The sequence below is a fragment of the Syzygium oleosum genome, unplaced genomic scaffold (genome assembly GCF_021117445.2).
Source record: "Syzygium oleosum isolate NSW1041296 unplaced genomic scaffold, Sole_v2.1 Sole_v2.12, whole genome shotgun sequence".
In the NCBI taxonomy this organism is placed as follows: Eukaryota; Viridiplantae; Streptophyta; class Magnoliopsida; order Myrtales; family Myrtaceae; genus Syzygium; species Syzygium oleosum.
This window is the reverse complement of record NW_026607496.1, coordinates 7,923,863-7,946,578: the sequence shown is the minus strand read 5'-3', so window position 1 is coordinate 7,946,578 and position 22,716 is coordinate 7,923,863. Positions and strand designations below refer to the sequence as shown.

The 22,716-nt window shown below is 36.7% G+C and overlaps 1 protein-coding gene across 3 annotated transcripts; it reads left to right on the top strand.

Annotated features, from left to right (window-relative positions):
* Window positions 1-4,114: 4,114 nt before the first annotated feature.
* Window positions 4,115-9,008, top strand: LOC115672317 (protein REVEILLE 8). Of its 3 annotated transcripts, none has more exons than XM_056316721.1 (9): window positions 4,115-4,401; window positions 4,864-4,921; window positions 5,009-5,132; window positions 5,225-5,377; window positions 5,492-5,617; window positions 5,708-5,817; window positions 7,493-7,552; window positions 8,372-8,466; window positions 8,599-9,008. In XM_056316721.1, the coding sequence occupies exons 1-8, from the start codon at window positions 4,217-4,219 to the stop codon at window positions 8,456-8,458; spliced, it is 903 nt and encodes a 300-aa protein (XP_056172696.1). In that variant the 5' UTR covers window positions 4,115-4,216; the 3' UTR covers window positions 8,459-8,466; window positions 8,599-9,008. The 3 variants fall into 3 exon arrangements, with proteins under 3 accessions (XP_056172696.1, XP_056172697.1, XP_030449963.1); XM_030594103.2 differs by having other exon boundaries at window positions 4,118-4,401; window positions 5,219-5,377; XM_056316722.1 differs by lacking the exon at window positions 8,372-8,466 and having other exon boundaries at window positions 4,116-4,401; window positions 5,219-5,377.
* Window positions 9,009-22,716: the final 13,708 nt, after the last annotated feature.

Genomic DNA, 22,716 nt, shown 5'->3' with positions numbered 1-22,716 from the left:
TTTGACCCACTTTATAAAATAAAATTAAACTTTTGTAGGCTTTAAATTCAAAAGCATTAAGACATTAAAAAATCAATTATAATTATCTTGATTGAGAAACGCTCCGAATTATTGAATCCAATAACTCAAGAAAGACTCGGAATCATTTGATGAGATTGTATTTGTTCCTCCCATTTCTATCTGCCATGTCTAAGTAATTTCCTTTTACAAAGTTCTTTGTTAAAGAATAATGTGCCATAATCAATCTTATTCGATTATCCTTTCACGCTGGACATCTTAGTTGGTAGGTCCACATAATGATTCCTTTCTATTTGTTTGATTACGGTTGATGTTGTGTGTATTTTTCTTTTTGTATTTTTAAGTAAACATAATATATTCTTCTCATAAAAAGGCACTCTTATACAAAAAAAGAAACGAAACATGAAAAGGGCGCCCGTGTAGCACATGCATGATGACCACTATGACATAAGTCATAGAAATTTAGGAAAATTTCAATTTGGTACCCAAAGTGAGGTCATTTTTTCAAAAAGGGGTTCAAAGTGGACAAAGTGTCAAATAAGAGCCTGAAGTGCCTAATCAGTCTCAAACAGGGGCCCAAAGTTCCCAATTAGTCTCAAGTAAGGGCCTGGGTTCGCCGGCCGGTCAAATGCTCATCGGCCGGCGAGCACGTCATTGTTCCGGCGACCGAAACAGGGGCAATTTCGTCTCTTATTTATTTTTATTTTTTTTCTCTTTTCCTTTTCCTTTTCTTCTTCTTCTTTTTTTTTTCTCTTTTCCCTCCGCTGGCCATAGCCAGGGCCGCCGGAGGTGGCCGGCCTCAGGCGGAGGCCGCCCTCGCCTGGGCTGGGCGGGCAAGGGCCACCCGACGCAGGCGAGGGTCGACCCTCGCCAGATCTGGCGAGGGTGAGGGTTGCCCTCGCCGAATCTGGCAAGGGTCGACCCTCGCCCGCCCAGCCCAGGCGAGGGCGGCCTCCGCCTGAGGCCGGCCACCTCCGCCGGCCCCGGCTATGGCCGGTGAAGGGAAAAGAGAAAAAAAAAGAAGAAGAAGAAGAAGAAGAAAAGGAAAAGAGAAAAAAAAAAAAAGTAAAAAGCGAAATTGTCCATGTTTTGGTTGTCGGAACAGTGACGTACTCGCCGGCCGGTGAGCATTTGACCGGCCGGCGAACCCAGGCCCTTACTTGAGACTAGTTAGGCACTTCAGACCCTTATTTGAGATTGATTGAGCACTTCAGGTCCTTATTTAACACTTTGTCCACTTTGGACCCATTTTTTAGAAAGTGACCCCACTTTGGGTACCAAATTGAAATTTTCCCTAAAAATTTTGACAATGCATTTTTTTCACCTGTGAGCTCGAGTGTAATGAACTTATATTTTGTTTTAGTGTAATTTTCTTTTTTTGTATAACATATACTTTTATAATAATTTTTTTAATAGCTACGAAAGACGTGGCAGTTAGCGACCACATAAGCATTTATATTAGGTTTTTTAAAGAAGAAACAGCTTGAATAAATAAAATTGCACTAAAAAGAAGACGAAAACATGATATTATATAATTAGTGAAATTATGGGAGTTGATAATTCTTCAACCTCTTCCTAAAGTGAGGACAATAAAAAAGACGTCATGTTTATTAGACCCGGCAATACGTGGGTTGAGTTGGGCTTTGAATTTAGGTCTTATGTCAAATATGGGCCAGAGTCATAAATTGAAAAGGGGCATAGGCTTGATCAACCGTATTCAAACGAAGAACTCGCGTTATCTCAATAAATAGCTCTTGCTTTGGGTATGTGAAGATTTTTTAGCAATAAATATTTTTCACCAAACCACTCAGTAGAAAATTTGGATTGCTATAATTCGAAGACAAAGTTTAAATTAGTTTCTTTATCTTGTTAAAACTTAAATGCTATATTCAAAATTAAATGCTGTACCGTGACTATTATGTTTTTTCATTGAAAAAGAAGAACATCATCACCAAATGATTGAGAAATATTAATTATATTATAACACATTAATCCAACTTTTGTCTCCAAAGGAAAAAAGAAAATGTTACCTCCGTGAATTCGATAAAATCATAAGCAAAAAAAAAAAGTGAATGACCACCTATATTTTTACCTCATTATTAGATTTATTGAAACTTTTTCCATTATTTTTTATAAGATATTAATGATGAATTAATGCGTAAAATTTTAAAATTTTCTTCTATCGAAATTAGGATAATTACAGGATAAATTCCAAAACTTGTCAAGTTAGTGCACCTAACTTCTTCTTTTTTTCTTTTGTTCGTTTAAGATACACTTTGCGTCTTTTCTCCTGTTTGCTAATTGCATTGTTACATTAAGTTTTTAATTTTAAAATAAGACATTATATAAGCTACTCCTGTTGAAATGTTAACTCATATGTTGGCCGACAAGGCTTAAAGATTTTTTGTGATTTTTTTTCAATGGAAATACAAGCAAAAAGCGATGATTCACTTATGAAGGGGTAATATCGGGTCAAATTGAGTCAAAGTCGGATAATTAGGTAATTTTTATAATTCCAATTGCGACACAAGTAAAAAGAAAAATTAATTATTTACTTTTCCAAATGGGTCCTTTTTTTTTTGTCGGATCCAAATGGGTCTGATTGACCAGATCCTTGACCATCATATTACCTAATATTTTTCGAATTGTCCGAGTGGGTCTCCATATGTCCATCAATTTTCACAATCGATTTGTTTGTTTAGGCTTTTTAGATTAGCCAAAGTCCCAATAACATTCAAACTATTATTCAGATTAAAAAAATTATGTCAAGATCAAAAAGAGAATCTACATATCACTTTAAGTCTATTCAAACGGATTTTGAGAAAACTCTCATTAAACTAATTCAAAGTGCACGCAAAATTCGAAAATGACAAAAAAGAATTAAAAATTAAAAGTGACCACAAATTATGAGAAAGAAAAATAGAAGAAGAAAACAAAAAATGTCATCATGTCAATTTCTTTTTTTCTTCTTCTTTTGTGTTTTTTTTTCATGAAGTGGTCGTCGTGTTAATTGACTAGAGTCTAGAAACGCGGAGCGCACGGGCGCGCGGGGGGTCACTCCGCACCGTCCACAGCTCCTACCCCAGTCAAAGTCAATCAGACGGTGTCCCTCCGTCGAATCCGAGAGTCAAACGAGACAACGGCACGCTTCGTTGCAGGCGCAGGAACTGGCGTGGACCCGATTCGCACGCGAACCGGCCTCGCGGTAGTGCGCTTCTTGTGGCGCGAAACGCCATGGCTCCCCTCCCCTCTCTAACCACATACCGAAAAAAGGAATAATGACGAAAATAATTACGTGTTTAATTTTTAATTTGTTCAACGTGATTTTTAAATTTTATTTTAATATGTAATATAATTTTTAAAATTTTAAATTATTCAATGTAATTCCTGAACTTTTGATCCTAAACTATAGTCCTTCCATTAATTCAAGTTCAGAAATTATATTAGTACATGTATTAAAATTTTAAGGATAACATTGAACAATTTAAAATTTCAGGGAGGATATTGCACTTTAAGATAAAGTTCACAGACCACATTAAATAAACTGAATACCTCCTAGAGAAGTTCGCTATGGTCAATTGCAAACCGATTTAAATTTTTAAATTTTCAATGTAATCCCTGAACTTTAGGTCCTGAACTATAGTCCCGAACATTAATTCAAGTTCGGAGAATACATTAACACATGTATCAAAATTTTAAGGATAATATTGAACAATTTAAAATTTCATGAAGGATATTTCATATTAAGATAAAGTTTATAAATCATATTAAATAAATTAAAAATTTAGGGACCGCGTTAAAAATCGGATCAAAGTTCGAAGACCATTTGTATCGTTTGACGGTGGGAAAACCAAAACAAAAATCGGTGTTGGCGAAACTGTCAAGTGGGGCGGGACGGGACGAAGGGAACGAATGGCCTGGGATCACCCACAGCGACCTCGCCCCCCGGGCCCCACCTCTCCTTCATCGCTAGGTCGCCATTGTTCTCCCCTCCGAACCTCCCATTCTCATTTCCTTCTCCTCAGCTCTCACCACCACCACCGGTCCACCACCACCACAACCACCACCTCCGCCACCGCGCTCTCTCTCTCTCTCTCTCTCTCTCTCTCTCTCTCTCTGTGTCTCTCTGTGTCTCTCTGTGTTGGTGTTCGGTGCGATTGCGAGTGCGGAGTGGAAAGCGGATGCTCTGCGGATTGCGATGAACTCGAGCCCTTCGTCGAACCCCCAGTCGATGGCCACGTCCACGACGTCGGCGGCGACGCCCGCGGCGGCGGCGGCCGGCGACGCATCCGGCAAGAAGGTGAGGAAGCCCTACACCATCACCAAGTCCAGGGAGAGCTGGACCGAGGAGGAGCACGACAAGTTCCTCGAGGCTCTCCAGCTGTACGTCCCTCTTTCTCTCTCTCGCCTCGCTTTGACTAGTTAACTGTCCTCGACGGAGCTGGAGTACCGTAGATTAGTAGTATTCACCTCGACTCTTTCCGGTGTTTGATTATACTGTTTCGTCGGTTGGTTTCGAGCGTGCGCGTAGTTCCTAGCGTGTTTAGTAGTTGTTTTGATCTTGTACTTGCTCTAAGTGTTTGAGAGAGATTCGGTGTGGTTCGATCATCGTTGGAGTAGAGATTGTTGAATTAGAGATCGGTTGGTTTTGCGTATTCGATTCCACCAATCATGGACGCGATCGTATCTGTAAATTTTGCACGACGACTGGAAATTTGTTTCGCATAGGTTTCGATTGGAGTTAATGGTGGTCTTTTTCTTCATTTTTCTTTCTCTTCTTCAAATTGTGTCGAACGCGATTCGGGTTCCCAGGCTAAGTCGTTTTATGTCTATTTGGTTGTCCAGATTTGACCGCGATTGGAAGAAAATTGAGGATTTTGTGGGCTCGAAGACTGTCATTCAGGTCTGAAGACATGAATCATGCTTCATTTCTGGTATATCCTTGCAAGTCGTTTTCTAGTTGCCAGCTGATAAGTGATTCGTCTTATAGATCCGAAGTCATGCCCAGAAATACTTCTTGAAAGTCCAAAAGAATGGGGCAGTGGCACATGTTCCCCCTCCTCGTCCTAAGCGCAAGGCTGCTCATCCTTACCCTCAAAAGGCATCGAAAAACGGTGTGTTTCTCATGAGTAACTTGTAAATTATCCAAAATACTTCACCATGTGTCTGCCTTTTGACATGATACGCTCTGCTATTTTAGTTTTAGTGCCGCTGCAAGCATGCATGGCCCAGCCTTCTTCAACAAATCCTGCATTTACACTTACACCAGGAAATGTTTCATGGGATGACGCGTCTGTGCACATAACCAATGCATCCAGCAATAATATACTAAGCCAGGATGAGTTTAGCAATTACCAAGGTGCTGGAGGCACACCACACTTTTTGAGTATTTCTTTCAAATCCCATTTATATACTAGCCTTGTCGAATGGATCTTTCCAGAACTTATTATAGCATAAAACATTACTGATTCAGCTGATATTGGATCAAAGGGCGCGTCAAGGGTTAGTTGCAGCTCTGCCTGTGATGTCCGAAGCTCAAGTAGAACGCTACCTAGCTCGGAGATACCTAAACAAAAGAGACAAACACCGGTGCTGCATGGTAACCCTTCTAACCACTGTCATATGTACTTTAGTCGGTATTCCTAGACTATGCACATGTCATATCTCTTCTATTTTCCACATTTTATAGGGATACCTGATTTTTCTGAAGTATACGGCTTCATCGGGAGTGTCTTTGATCCAAATGCCAAAGGCCATGTGCAAAAGCTAAAGGAAATGGACCCTATCAATTTTGAAACTGTAAGTCAGTTGTATTTTATCTTAGTTAATTACTCTTCACTGAATTACATCACTTAAAGAACATGCACATTTTATAGACAACCTAGAGGAGGTCGTACAGTAACTGGAAGAATATGACTTTTCTTGGAGGCATTCAGATACTAACATTTCTTAAAGGAAAATCTGGCCTCTGTTGCTTACTTATTTTTTGTAAGATTCAAACGTTGTGCATTTGGGGCACGCTGGGACACGTCCAGGGGTGTGCTTGTGCATTGTTGCTCGAGTTTGGATGTATGGTTTTATTGAATTTTATGTGAGGGATATCGATACTTGGTCTACATCTTTTGGTTTGTCTTATGTGGATGGTGATGAAGACTGCTGATGTTTAACTTTGCGGATATGGATTTGCCGTGGATGGTATGATCTCATGGTCTAGAGTCATCTTGCTTCTTGATCAGAAGTAAATGCCTTTCTTCCTTTTGGATAGGTAATGGAGTGGTTAGTTACCTATGACTGTAAAGAAGGATGACTTGGTGATGACCTGGGTTATATACAGTGTTGCTTGCGAAAAATCACCACCTGTCCTAACAGCTAACATATGGCTAGTTGGTAGTAGCTATCTAGCTACCTCTTGCCTTGTTTAAGCTTAGATATCATTTAAGTATCACGATCCACCTGGTGATCTTATATGCTCTTGAAACTTCTCTACTTTCCAAAGTTTTTGTGAAGTTGATGAAATACCTACCACAACATGGAATTCCATGACTGTGTGATTGATAAATTAGCCTTGAGATAAGGGAAAAGTAAACCTTGCCCCCACGAATTTTTCCTTCTGTATAATGTTATCTCTGGAAGTTCATTTTGTCTTTCTTCTCCCTATACTTACACAATATATATGTATTTTCTCCAAGTCCTTGTTATCGGTGCATTTTTAACCAGAACTTAGTCATGCTTGAAGCACGCAATGATGTAAATGTGGAAATGAATTGTCTAAAGAGGTTGTTTGGTGCGAATTTTGCCATTAAACTGTGAATTTCTGCAATTGTGATTGCAAAACAATGACTCTTAGCTGAAGCTTCAAGGTTTAATGGCAATTACTAGTAATTATATCCATGAGCATGTAACCAGGGTGACTCAATTTTGGAGTTATAGTCTCAATAAGAATTCTCCTGTGGTAGGAACTTGGTACAAACTGATTACATTTAGAGAGGACAGGGGGCACAGTGAGACAGAATGAGCTTCATAGGGAGAAGTGAATCTCCCCCTGCAGATGATTTATGGGGCTTCCTTGGTTATTGCATTAAATGTTTGATAGCTCAATTTCTGGCCAACTTCTACCATTTCCTCTCTTGGAGCAGTCCAACGTCTATCATCTTACATTTGTAATTATAACCTCATCATGTTAAGTTTGTTGAGAATTGCTCAATTGTGGGGGACTTCAGTTCAACATAAATGCTGCTAATGTAGATTGGTCTGCATAGCTAATGACTTAGCAGCATGTGTATTTATGATGTTTGCATTAGCAGCATCTATATTTATGATGTTTGCTTGTTCAAGAGATTATTATGGTACGAACGGAAACTCTAATATGTATGTGTATTCATGACTCTGGATTGGGCATTCAGTTGATTTTGACCATCATCTTAATATCTGGGAGGTCCACTGTTTCCTATTAACATATTGGGTTGTTTTGCAGGTTTTATTGCTGATGAGGAACCTCACCTTTAATTTGTCAAGCCCAGATTTCGTACCAGTCGTGAGTACTAAACTCCTTGTATTTATTATAATAACTATGAGATACATTGAAATTTTAAACCTGCGCAGTAACAAAACGAAAAATGTAAGAATCGCATTTTTTTGCGTAGTAACATAGCTGTAGCTTGTCAGTAGATGCAGGTCATTGATAGTCTGTTTAATCATGAAGTCAGCAAGTGCAATCATATTTATGTGCTGGATGTTCTTAAATAAGATCCAAATAAACTGGTGATCTACAGTCTGCTGCTTCTATTTAAAACTTTCGATTTAGACCGGCACTCATCCTCACAGCCAACGAGTACTACACAAAATGGGCCGAAGTAAAGGGACAAAGTGACTCAATTAAAAGGAGGGTCATTTCATTTTTGGATCTGGACCAAATAGGTTCAAGACCAAATCCAATTCCATTTTGTTTACTTATTCAATTTCTTTAGGACCTGTAGATACTGGTACAACATCTTCTATTCATAAATCTGCACCCACCACCACCACCACCACCATAGACTAAAGCCTTATTGCACTTTGTGGACTATATGAATCCTTTTATACTATTGCAGTCACTTCTATATCAAGTCATCTGTAAGCTCTAGATGATCCAATTTGTTTACATCAATCAAATTATGTAAGTGCTGCTTGTGCCATCCACTTGACAATTTGTTGGAAACGATAACTCATAGCATTCCCCTCGTGTTTTGTATCTCCATGTGTTGGAATTGTGATTTGCTTTCCCATTCTCATTAATATGTGCAGAATTCTGACCCCACAAGTTGTTAAATTATGTCTGAGGAAATTGACTAATTGCTCTTATTGATTGTGTCAGAGGAAGGTGCTGTCATCCTATGATGTGAATGCTAAAACTGTAGGTGTTCCATTAGGGAGTGTAGTGGAGAGCGATCTGACATGTTGAATAGCTTGGTAAGTTCAACTTGGTCTTATGCCATTTGCATGCTTGTTCCCCATTTGATTAATTTCCTGTTTCATACTCTTTGTTCCTTTACTCCATTTTCGCTCTAGTGAAATTTGACTACCTTTATTTACTCTTTATAGGCCCATTGGTTCTGAAGCAGCACCCTTTTATGTCAAGGCCCCTCCTGCATAATTGCAGCATCAACCTGGAGCTGCTGGGGGTTGACAGACTGCCAGTGGCTATTCAGGTGCAAATGGATATTATATGCTGCATGCTTCTATATAACATGTGATCCGGGAAGTGTGTATATGTAGCAAGAATTACTCTACTTTTTTGGTAGCAGTTCTATATCTACTTAGAAATGTCCAATGTTACTCTTAACATGCAACATAGATTGTCTGTCTTCAATAAAACTCCATGCTTCACCCTGCCTGTATCTATACAGAAAATGTGGAGGTTGAAGTAAGTTTGTTTGTTCTTTTGGGACTTGTACACTAACTTACCCTTGTACTGTCTCACTAATAATCGGAGGAATTTGAGTTGCTGTGTATCTTTTATCGTAGATAAGATTATCGAGTACTTCTGTGCTCAGGTTGTATAATTTCCATCTAGATCAGCTAATGGCAGATTGGATTATGCAAACTGGAAGATGATAGGATTCATTGCAAAGTTCATAAGCAAATTGTAATCCGAACACATAATTAGGCAGGCTGAACACTTCCCGGCACGAGTCTTTGACTAGAGCATCAATCAAGTGATGGGCGTCTGATGTAGCAAGGGATGAAAAATGCAGCATCCTTCAACGAGCCGGCAATTCAGGTAAGCAAACAAGCCCAAGGCTGGTCGATTTAGATTAAAATGCCTACCCCAATATAAGGAGGAGCAGTATTCTCTTCGTGTTGGCGAACAATTTCATAAAGCAAGAAAAAATTACGATCTATTTTGGTTCTTGGGGTTGGCAACACAAACAGTTGGACACAAAAATTCAAGCCAGCTTGTGGAGAACGTGACTTGTGATAATTTGGCCCTAAGCCACACTTCGTTGTACTTATTATTTCTCTAACACGAATACTTTAGAAGAAGAGAAATACCATGGTTGTGTTTGGTAGTTAATATGAAATTCAGGATCTTATATGTGTTTGCTTCCTACTTAGGACCGGATAAAGTCGGATATAAAAAGAACATAGTCCGGATAAAATTGTTCCATGGGTCAAGTGGGATAAAGGTTGATAGAATTTATAATATCCATAATATAAAAGTTATTTTTCTCGAATAACAAAATTAGTAAATTAATAAAATTAAAATATTATTTTAATTTTAATTTAAAAAATTCAAAATAACGAAAAAATAACAATAATTTTTTATTTATTTATTCATATGTTTATTTATATATTCAATTTTTTTTCTATCTTATAATAGAAATTCATTATATATAAATATATATCTAGTATTTATAGTATTTATATTTATACATATTTAGGTATTTTAGGTAAGTTAGTATAGTTTACTATTTAATAAAGTTTTATCGGAGAATGATGGAAGGCGAAATAAGAAATAAACAGAAAGGAAATAAAAAAGAGGGAAAAATAATAAAATAAAATAAAATAAGCAAATAAAAATGAAGTAGGCAAGAATGTTGTGAAAGATTTTTACCAACTCTGTTTGTGCAATTTTTAGGTTCATTTAGACTATATGCCATTTATTCCAAACAATACTGCGATTCACCAAACAGTTGATAAGAGATAGTAAAATCCCTAGATTTCATATCCTAATCTATTCAGTCCAATCTTGTCTAGAAATCCAGACGACTAAATGTAGTCTTAATGTACTAAAATTGATTTATAAAATTAATTTACTGAGCCTGTAGAAGATTGTAAATGGGCATTTGAACAAATTAGTCATTTTGAACACTAAATGACCATCTTCCACATCGCATTATTTCGTAAATTAATGCTGTAGATCAGTCTTGGTAAACCTTATTGGTTCTCACAAACAAATAGAAGGGCGAGACTTAGCAGGACGAAGAGATTGCCGAGAATGGGACAACTGTTGTGGTTGGAGCTGAAAGAGGGAGAATGGGATGATTGAAGATTTCATTTGTTCTGAAGGCAACCCGTGCTAACATGTGCAGTGGAGAAAGCTTAAATTAGCCGCGGCGCAACATGCCGATGGGTGTCGTGTGGCGGCTCATTAGCGATGAAATAATCGAATCTCATGTGTCACAAAATGTTTGGTAACAATTTTCCATGGTGGAAGGCACATCAATGTCTTCAAAGCAAACGGTTGCTTAGACCAGTCTTTAACACCTCAAATTTTGACATTTGAACTTACTTTCCGGATTGCTTGCCATAGATTGTTTCTTGTGCGAGCGAGTGGATGCCCGCGGGCGAACAAATTCCAATCTTCTTCCATTAGAAAACGTCATCTCTCATCGCTCCCGATTCTTTTGTCCGAGCAATGTTGTCGCGCTCGCAACAGCACTTCCGCAGCAAGATCCAAAAGTGGACAATGGACAAGACAAAAAGGCTTACATGGGCTTTTGTGGTCCGAGTGCACACTTGATATCATGTTGCGGTGTTGAGCCCTGGACATGTGTAAAATCCGAAAGGTTGTCGTTTTTTCATAAAGGGGATTTAACTGCTTATGAATGAGCTGCAGAAAATGATCGTTTCTCGATATTGATCAAACAGTATTTTCGATGTGATCACCGCATCAACAAAGTTAAATGCAACCACTCGATATTTTATAGCACATAAGATTACATATTGAATAGCTTTTATTTTGTGGGATAATTGTCTAAAAAGTCATAAATTTATTGCGCAACGGCCAATTCTATCATGAACTTTTCAATTTGACCAATTTAGTCTTAAATCTTTTGACAATTTGCCAATATAATTTTTTTGGGCCGATTTTGACGGAAATCGCTTACATGAGGGCTAATTATCTTACGTGGCACAATCAGTGTTAAAATGGACAATTTTTACAAGATTTTTTTAAAAATTTTCTGAATTTTTCTTTTTTTTTCTTCCTTTTTCTTTTTGCTTTTTTTTTTCGTATTTCTCTCCATTGGTCACCGAGGTCTTGGCAATTGTCGGCGAGGGCGTCGTGGCCCTCACCTGTGGTCGGTGACCTCTGTCGACCATCATCAAAGCTCATGCGACCAACAAAGGGAGATAGAGAAAAAAGAAAAAAGAAATTAAAGAGGAAAAAAAGATAAAAATTCAAAAAATTTAATAAAATTACAAAACTCGTCCACATTAGCACAGGTCATGCCATGTAGGATAGTCGGTGTCTACGTTGGCGATTTCCGTCCAAAATTGACTGAAGAGACTATACTGGAAAATCGTCATAAGATTTATAAATAAATTGGCAAAATTGAAAAATTTAGGAATGAATTGGCCGGCATACACTAGGTTTAGTACTTTTTGGAAAATTTTCCTTTCATTTTTCTTTGTGGGGCTAGGAGGAAATGTGTATCTTCACAGGCTCATGCTTAGCAACCCTTAGGGCCGTCAAATGGGTGGGTTGAGTCGGGTTTGGGTCAGGTTAAAAATGGTCCAACCCAAATTGATCAATTTAACCCGTTTTGATCCATTTATCCACAATATAAATCTTGTGACCCGTACTTGACCTGACCCACACTCAACCTAAATAACTAAAATACATCCATATCCAATCCAACTTATAAAAACCCCGTACCCACCCATTTAACTCACTTTAAGCTCTTCATGTGCATATACTACTTGGATTTTTCATATCAAATAAAAAAAGTAAATTAGCAATATAAAAAAATTGTTAGTATATAAAGTAAAAAATATAAAAAAAACTGCAAAAATCAAGAAAAAAAGAAAATAGAAATAAAGAAAAAATTCAAAAAAATAGAACATATTGCAAAAATCATATACATCAGCGCTACTAATTTCTTTAGAAATAGATGTAGCAAGTTGAGCACGGTATCTATAACATTCATATTAAGTGTTTGCCCAATCAATCTCGACTATGGTATTCTGCTTCTTGACATTTTCTCTCTTAAGTCATTTGCTCACTAGTTATGAGTAAGCAAGAGGCATCATGTTTTCTTTAAGGCCTTCAGCACATTAGTTACTCTCTTGTAAGGTTTCTTTTGCACATCCAAACTAAGCGTTTGACCACAAAATCAGTCATCGGAACCCGTGAAATTATATGGAGATTAGTTTGCAATTGAAATATAAAGGCTCCCCCAACTTACAGAAGTTCAGCTCCAGAAGCTCATGTCCTGGACAAGAACTTTTGTATAGAAAAACCTTGACATTACAACAAGGTCAAAGACCTTTAAATTTCTTAACTCCCGGGACATGAGAGATAAAGTACACAAAGCCAGCATTAGAAGATGAGACGAAACTCAGGCAAGTCAAGACTCGCTAGGAAGAACATTGTAGAAGTGATAAATCTCCTCTTCATCAATTACATGTGCCATCGTAGTAGTTTATGTTATTGGAAAGAGCAATACCATACAAGTGAGTGGAAACACTCCCATTAGGTATGTACTCATACACAAAGAAGCTGGGGAAAATTGTCCAAGAAGTCCTAAACTTAAATGCATTTTTGTCAATTCAGTCAAAAACTTTCAATCTCTCGTGCTCGGGAGTTTTCCATCTCTCGCGAGCAGAGAGTTTGCCCTCAAGACACTCAACTCGGGACGCTCAGACAGCTTGTGCTTGAGAGTTTTCCATCTCTTGATTGTCAACGAGAAATATTGGACGTATGGTTAATCGGGATAGATTTGTGATTCAAGTAAAAGTTGATGGTATTTTATGAGACTAGAAAAATTTTAGTGTAAAATTAGGACTGGACAGTAGAATTGGAACACAACCTAAAGTTAGAAATTTTTCATGGAACAAAAAAAAAATTTAGGGTAATATTAGGACTGGATCTCAAGTTGGGGATTTTTTATGGGACAAAAAAGATTATAATAGAATTGAGACTAGACCTATTTTTTTAGGTATTAGACCACAAAAGTTATATCCTTTCCGTGGTTATTTATAGATGATGTGTCTGTCTTTTCGTGACTAAGGATTCGACCTCATATGATGATGCCGCTTTAGTATCAAAAGGCCTCACACCTTTCCTTTACACATCTGAAAGCCATCTATCTACTCTATGGCGATGGTAAAGCACAAGGCGACACTTCTTCCTTCGAGGTGGCCCATAATCATATAATCAACTTAAACTAGCAACATGGTCAGACAATTCCTTCTTTTCAAAAGTTATTCCATTACTTGCTACTCTCCTTCGAGAGATAAGTTAGTCCTCTAAAAGAGCAAGGCAAGATATGGCCATACTTACACGAGACAACCGAAGAAGCTAGAAAACATGCAAAATAACAGCAACAACATGTGAGTTAAAATTGGGAGGCAGTATTATGACCCGAACGCTTGATCTGTGCTATTTTTTTATGTTATAGAAGTCAATTCTTCCAAAAGTTTAAGCTATCAATAAGCTGGCCAACGATATATGTGTAGATTATTACGTAACAGATAATATATATATCAACTGAGATAAGTGCCAAACCAAATTTTAACATTTTCGCCAATTGTTAATTGAATCCCCATAATTCAATTTAGGTAAAGCCGTTAGTGTCGTAGTCGCTGGTCATCGAGTCCTTACCGTTACAATTTGATTAAGTTCTTAGATTCTATGTAAGCGCCTCTCTTTTCTCGAACTATGATGAATGTGAATTCCCTTAGTCTCCCTCCATTACCCTTGACATCATGCAACAATGGCTCACTTTCTCAACAAAGAGCCATAGTTTCTTCAAGGATTGAGATTTAGGGATTTTGTTGTTGCTGATTGCAACTTAGGGTTTGCTTAATTGGGGATTTTGGAGGGAAAATCTCGAGTGCGGTCGTTTTCAGGCTAAGATAGTTGTGCCATTTGCCATGTACACACACAGTGGCAGAACGGCCTTGAGCGTCGAAAAGCCACCGATGGCATTTATAGGATCTGATTGCATTTTTCCAAACACTAAAAACTCAATTGACCCAATTGAAAATTTAAGAACTAATCGACCAACAGGCAGAATGCTAAAGACTTGATCAACCTAATTGAAACATTAAGAACTCAATCAACCTATGGCCAACATGTTAAAGACGGTTCCGCACTTATCCCTCGATCCATCCATTTCCCATTCCGTTTTTGATGAGCGGGCTGGCTCTAATTTTGGGAAATTTACGCGAACGAGAGAAGTGCTGCTTCCCATGGGTTGTACAAGAACCTCCCATCTTTGTGCCGGTCGAGGCCAATTTGAGCAGCCTTTTTGGTCCCAGTCCCACCATGGTTTGTGGAAAATTCTCATACGACTATTGGGATCATCAGTCCTCTATCGATTGATTAATGTCGACCCAATAAGATTTAAGGGAAACCATGTGACCCGAGCGAGATTTGCGCAGCATTGATGCGGAAATGCTCCATGAGCTACGGAGGATTGGCCCGAGGAAACATGAGGGGGGGTTTTGAGAGACACTCGCCAATACACTATTACCATTTGGAGGAGAAAATTACCCAATCAATTCTAAACTTATTGCTGAGATGCCAATTCAGTCCTAAACTTCCTAATTTTACCAATTTAAATTTACGCGCGAAATGCTAATTTAGTCATTTCGGTGAACTATTTGTCTCGGGGAAAAGTATCATAAAAGTCTTAAACCTATTGCATTTGTGCTAATTTAATCATAAACCTTTAAATCATGTCAATCTACTCCTAAAAGTTTTGCCCTAATGTCAATTTAGTCATTCCGGCTAATTTTGGCCTCACATTGCTAACGTGGACGCCGAGAGGCCTACGTGGCACTGCCGGCGCTAACGTGAACAATTTTAGATAATATTTCAATATGTTTTTTTATTTTTAATTTTTTTGCAATAGGAATGATCAATAGATTTCTAAAGAGAATATTATAAAGAAAAACATATAATAATAAATAAAAAAAAGGAAGAAGGAGAAGAAATTCTTTGGTGTCTCGCATTATGTCGACACGGCTGGTTGGTTGGTCGGTCCAACGTTCGTGCTTCTTGATCCTGGGGAACATATATACTAGAAAGAGCGGTCAGTCGAGATTGACAGAAATGGAAACCGAGGATAGCGTCGGAAACTGCGCGCGACTGACCTTAAAACAGCAAAAGAACGCGATTCTCAAAGCACTTGGAGCACGTGCTTTTCGGTAACCCCAGAATAAAAAAACAAATCGCATTATTGTAACATTCTCGTCCTCGAAAATACACAATCCTTCCTTTCGTTAATTGATTAATTAATTAATTGCATATTTGTTTTTCTCTCTTGTCAATATCATTCCTCCTGTCCTCATTTTGAGCAGATCAATGTTTCTACTATGAAAGTTTGGCCCCCATGCACACAATTCAAACTAAATTTGCAACCTAATCCCCGTGGCGGAAAATATTTTCCAGATTATTTTCAGACCTCAGCCGAACACCGGAAGGAAAATGACTTTTCCAGAAACGTTACATTTTCCGTGAAATGAATGGAGCCTTAGTTTTAAGCTAGTTATTTAGTCAATTTTACGTAAATTTATGTCAATTCAGTTGAGATGAATTGCAATTATTTGTTGTACTCTATCAAGAAAACACGAATGAATAAGTCATGAATGAAATCTCATAAATCTAATAAGGGATGCTCTCTTCCATAAAATGTAAGGTGAGATTATTTGATTTTAGGGTTAATACCACAAGAAACCCCAAATTGGTACACCCGTAATAAATCTACCCAAATTAATTTTTTGACCATCAAAAACTCCAAACTGATACACCTGTGATAAATTTACCCCAAACTAATTTTTTGATCACTAAAAACTCTAAACCGGTACACTTGTGACAAATTTATCTTCCGTTAATTTTCGTTAAATTGGATCAATACCTCGAAAAATAATAAATCAGTACATTTATGACAAAATGATGGTAAAACCCCAAACTGGTACAGTGTCAACTGCCACGTATCATCCAACTTAGCAATTTGACAGTAAAATTTAACGGAAACTAACGGAGAGTAAATTACAGGTATACCAGTTTGGAGTTTTTTGTGGTATTAATCCTTAATTTTATTCTTCAATGTATAAAATTTTGTTCATTTCTTAGTAAAGTAATACTTTGATATTAGTCTTTGCATCTTATCTTATATATGGTGGTAACTCTACTCTGTTACTTTTCTTCTTTTGTTTTTCTTGTGAGAAATTGTGATCCTTATCGATAATGTACAACGGGCAATCGGATGCATGGCAATTCATATTACATAGATAATTTTTCCAATATTAATAAAATTATTATGTAAATATGGATGAAGGAAACATTGATTGAATATTTCAAAGGAAAATTTCTTGTTTAAAAATAAAGTTTAAAATCTTACATATAAATGAACAATGATCTTCAAGAAAAATATTTCTTCTCTCGTCCAAATACTTATTTATAGGTTCTTACAGAAAATTGAGGAAAACTGAAATTGAACTTCGTATTTTCTTAAACTCATTAAATTAAAGACCAATATACATTTTACCATGCGCTAGCTTTTTTACAACATCAATGTGTTAAAAAATATCGACTTTGCTTTCGTAAATGCTTTCGTCCTCCTCAACCTATATCTTAACTCTATCACTAAACACTAGACTTATCTAGACCGATTTACAAAATTCGTTTCTAAGTAATGTGTCGGAGCATGAGTTGCCCTAACAAGTGGTTGCATCAAAAAATTAATAACAGTCTAACACGTCATTTGATAAATGAATTTTACAACATTTCTAGAACCTCATTTGATGTATGAAAGATGGTATGGATTATGGTTTAAATGTATTTACGTATATGCACGGATTAGACTCTATCTTAACCTAGCGGCTTGTGTAGTCTATTTATGGCTCGTCGAGCCTAAAATGCAAATGAGCGGGTTTGGGAGAAAGTTCTTAATTTCCTTTGCTGGCCCGACGATTCAAGCCCGTTACTTTTTTATAAAATTAATATATATTTTTTCAACCAGAAGTGTGCATTAAAATTTGTGTAAAATATTATTTATATGGCACGAGAAAAAGAGAAATAAGAGGGGAAGATAGAAAGATATAAGAATGAAAAATAGTGGGCAAGGTACACAAAACAAGAGGAATGTGGAGCCATGAGAAAATTTTAGGGATTTTGATACAAATTGTCATAGAATTTTGGCTCAACGTACGATATCGTCTTTGAACTTTTAATTTGTTCAATGTGGTCAATGAATTTTAACCAAAAGTGTAATGTTATCTTTGAACTTTTGGTACATATTCAATGTTATCCTTGACCTTTAATTAATTGACGGATAACATTGGAAAATTTCATGTAATTTAGAGACAAGATTGAATATTTACCAAAACATTAAGGACCATATTGAACAAAGTAAAAATCTATGAATAATATTGTACGTTGAGCTAAAATTCAAGGACCACATTGAATAAATTAAAATTTTAAAAATAATATTGCATATTGAATTAAAGTTTAAGAATTATTTATGTAATCATCCTAAAATTTTACAAGTGTGAGTGTCAGAGAGAGCACCTAAGGTGTGTTTCGATCCTTGCATTCTTAATGACTGGGATAAAGAAAAGAGTAAATCTTATCCGATTATTGTAGAGTCTCTAACTTTCTTTGTTGCTATTTTGTATAGGAGTTTGGAAAATTGGTAAAGAGTTACAATTCGTTACAATTTGAGAATCTGTTTATGACCATAAAAATTCCCTTAATTACGCGGGAGGAGGGGACGCTTGAAATTATGTAAAATGTTTCAGACAAAAAAAGAAGAAGAAATAATGTAAAAATTTAAGTACTAAGGTTGTTTTTGGTCAAAAAGTACCAAGTTTGGTCAACCTCGTCTCGTCACTACTTCTTCCCAACAATTTTTCAACTGGGAAGTCGTGCTATCCCGCCAAAAATAAAAGAAAAAAGAAGAAAATAATCATGCTAATTCACGTTTAAACTTTACAGCCTTTGATTTTTTTTACCCATCCTGTTTTGAAATTCAGTGAAAAAAAAAGGTTTATTAAGGCTTGGTTTGTTTTACGAAAAATATTTTCCGGCATTTATTTCGTTTAACAAAATGAGTCAACGGAAAATCTACAATTAAATTATGAAAAACGATTTCCTCTTTAAAAAAATCAAAAATCATTTTTTTTAAAAATGACTAAATGTTGTGCTCGACTTGGAACTCTATGCTTGGATGGGCAAACCTCAACACTGGTTTCCGGGTCCCCAACACCTAGGCCCTAGTCCATCGAGACTGGGCCCGTGACCCCAGTGTTTGTGCCCCAATCCTCAGCGCCCTGGTCGAATCCATCGAGGCCGGACCTGGGATTCTAGTACCCGTACTCGGTTTCCTGACTACCCACGTACAAGTTACCAACGCCCGAATGATGTATGTCTATTTAGAAAAATCAAATCAGACCAAACGGCAGAAAATATTTTTCAATCTTCGGGTTTCTACCATATACCAAAAAATATTATCGTTATCCTAAAAAATAACTTTCCGAAATGTATATTTTTAAAAATGTCACATTTTCAGCAAAATAAACTGAGATTTTAAGGTTGCGAAACAAAAGTGGAATCAGTCTGAAATGCTCATCATTAATCTCGTCCTAGTAATATATCGATGGGTTAGTGAACAATGTCGACATCAAACGTGTATCCCGAGCCTCTTAAACATATGTGGTCTGGGGAGATCACAGGCGACGCATTGCATGAGATCCATGCCACATTCTCTTCACCATTGACTGGTAATACAAACTAATGCTCTACGACCATGCTGCCAAGTATGATTGGTTGAGTTTAAACTAATTAATGCTCGCAAGTTGATGATCCAGTTGATTCGGGTGCTTTCTCAATTTAACTTATAATTTTCATTGAACAATTTGATGGCGAGTCGGGATAAAAATAGACCAACTCAAATTGACTAATTTTTACATGATATAATTTTAGCAACTCATGTTAGACCTGGATCAGACCAGACCGGATCCGACTCCAATTCTTGTAAAATTTTCTCCTTAAATTATTGCTTATGAAGAATGGGCGACTCTATGGACCAGCTTGCTGAGTCGGTGAAGGAGCTCGGGTGTTCGGGTCGGGTCGTGCGCTAGGACTTCACGTGGCACATTAGTAACGTGGGCGGGCATCGCGCTGATACACAAGAATGCCTACGTGTATGGGTCCGAAGGTCAAGTTATGGAATGGGGCATGAAGAAGGTGGCAGTGAAACAAGGTGGTAGATCTTGCTCGGGTGATGAGAAATCCCCTCACTCTTGTGAACCGGTTTGCTTCCACCTCGGCGGCGACGGGCCAGTTCGCTCTAGTTCACAAGTTGTACTGGACTTGGCGCTCACTGTAAATGTCATCATCGCACCGCCTTGTCGCCGCCTCGGTGACAGCTCAATACATTCAAAAAAATAAATATCAAATATAAAATTAAGAAAACTTCTAAAGGTATTTTTTTGGCCTAAAAATTTCTCAAAAGCTTACCAAATAGAAAAACGCTAAAATCAAACAAACAATATAACAAGAGCAACATTTGCAGATGTGAAATTCTGAGATCTACAAGTTGCTTACTTTGGTTTGAAGCCTTAGCATTACTCCTTGATTAAATGAGTTAAAAAGTGAGTTTTTTTTTTTCAAACCCATTAGAACCCAACATCAATTGGTCTTTTGTTTATTAGACCCACTCTTACCTACATTCCATACCATAGGCAATCCATATATGACCCATGCCTTTGACTATGAGTTATGCTATGGGTCCATGACCCATTTTGCCGCTTTTAGTTGCATTTTGCTTATTCAATTTGTATTCAATTTTTAACCCGCCGGAGATATTTAGAAAATATTTGCAAAGCTTTTCACACCCAGTTTTACATTTATCATTCTTTAACATACCACATGTATTCGGTTTTTGTCTGATTCATTCTATTTAGTCGATGACATATAGTTTAATTTAGAATTGAGAGAATGTTCGCTCTTGTGCTTATCACACGGCACTTATTTTGCCTCTGTGATTGCATATGACAAAATATATGGTATAGTTCTGCCATGTGGCTGCATTTGACAAATGATTAAACTAAAAAATGCTTATGTATTTATCCATCCTCAAAGATATATTAGATGAATAATATCCATGTTTTGAAGTATAACTTATTTCCACATGAAATTAAGTACGGTACCTATTTAATTTCGCATCAGATTATAATAATTTTAATTGATTAAAAAAAGGAAAATTTGAACTTCGTAAGCTCTAATGTATTAGTTTATTATTCGAAGGATTCTTTTTCAATATTACAAAAAAAAAATTTAAGTAATGGACAAAGGGAGATGATCTTGAGTATTATTTTCTCCATTCAAACAATGATGAAAATGATACTTGAAGGATATAACACTAAGGTTCCGTTCGTTTCGCGGAAAATATGACGTTTTTGCAAAATGTTTTTCAAGAAAATGACAATATTTTCCAATATTCAACTGAAACCTGAAAATGAACTAGAAAATATTTTCTGTCATTTGGTATCTGATTTGATTTTCTAGAGAAAATTACCAAAAAAATTCGAATAATAATTATTATTATTATTTTCTTCCCTTTTCTTTTTGCTTCTTGCTTGGCCAATCGCCGGCCACGGTGACGACCAAGGACCGGCAACAAGAGAGCTCGAGCCTCACCTGTGGGCCTGTGGCTGGTCACCAACCACCGACTTGGCCGGCAACTTGCTGAGGAAGAAGCAAAAGGAAAAGGAAAGAAAGAAAGAAATAGAAAAATTTTGAAATTTAAAAAATAATTAAAAACTCAATTTTTTAAAAGTAAAATATAAAAAAGGGAAGAAAGAAAAAAATAATAAAAAAATAAAAGGAAAATGTGTTTGGTGCAAGAAAGATAATGGAAAATGCGTTTCTGCTTTTTTGAAAAGCGAAAAACATTAAGGTATTTTTTTCATTGGCAGAAAATGTTTTCCTCGACTGGTTTATTTTCCATGAATCGAGACACCGGAAAATGTTGGAAGTTGTTCTTCGTAAAATGAAAGGAGCCTAAATAAGGAAATCGACATACTTTGAAATAAAAATAAAACGGATTTTTTTAAAGAAGATAATAATATTCAAACTGTTCCTTTCCAATTTTCTTACCATGTATCTATTTAGCGAAATTTTGAATTTAAACCTTCAAACCGCATTTTATGTGTCAATTTACAAATCCTATTAGTCGATATTTTCTACACTCGAAAAAATGTTTTCATCGTCCACGAAAACATAAAGACATAAATTGCTATCGATAATAAAAAGATATTTTTTATTAATTAATTATTTAAATTAATATAATTAATATAAGCGATCGTTTTTTAGAGAAATATTTTGGGTTAATACAAAAAAAAAACCTCAAACTAGTACATCTGTGATAAATTTACCCAAAACTACTTTTTTTATCACAAAAAACCCCAAACTTGTACACCTGTGACAATTTTACCCCGAACTATTTTTTTAACCACCAAAAACCCCACACTGGTACACCAGTGACAATTTTACCCCGAACTAATTTTTTTACCACCAAAAACCCCAAGCTGATATACCTGTGGCAAATTTACCCTCCGTTAATTTTCATTAAATTTTACTATCAAATTTCTAAGTTTGATAACACGTGGTAGTTGACGGTGTGTACCAGCTTGGGGTTTTACCCTTCTGTTTGTCACAAGTTTATCAATTTGTGGTTTGTCGTGATTTTAACGAATACTAACGGAGGGTAAATTTATCACAAATGTACCAATTTGAGGTTTTTAGTGGCAAAAAAAATTAAATTCGGGTAAAATTGTCACAGGTGTACTAGTTTGAGATTTTTAACGATCAAAAAATTAGTTTGGGGTAAAATTGTCACAAGTGTACTAGTGTGAGGTTTTTTATGGTAAAAAAAAAATAGTTCGGATAAATTTGTCACGTGTATATCAGTTCGGGGTTTTTGGTGATCAAAAAATTAGTTCGGAGTAAAATCGTCATAAATATACCAGTTCAAAATTTTTCGTGATATTAAGTTATTCACCTAAATATTTTTTAAATTATTTATTTTTCGCGAACTGTTACATCACGCGCCAAAAGGGAGTAGGGCGTGCGCTTCATGATCCTCCATTCCCCCCCTTCAGGCGAAAAAACTACCTTTTGCTTCGTCACTCACACGTCCCATCTCTCTCTCTCTCTCTCTCTCTCTCTCTCTACCTCGCTCTCGCCGTTCCTTTGCTCCATCT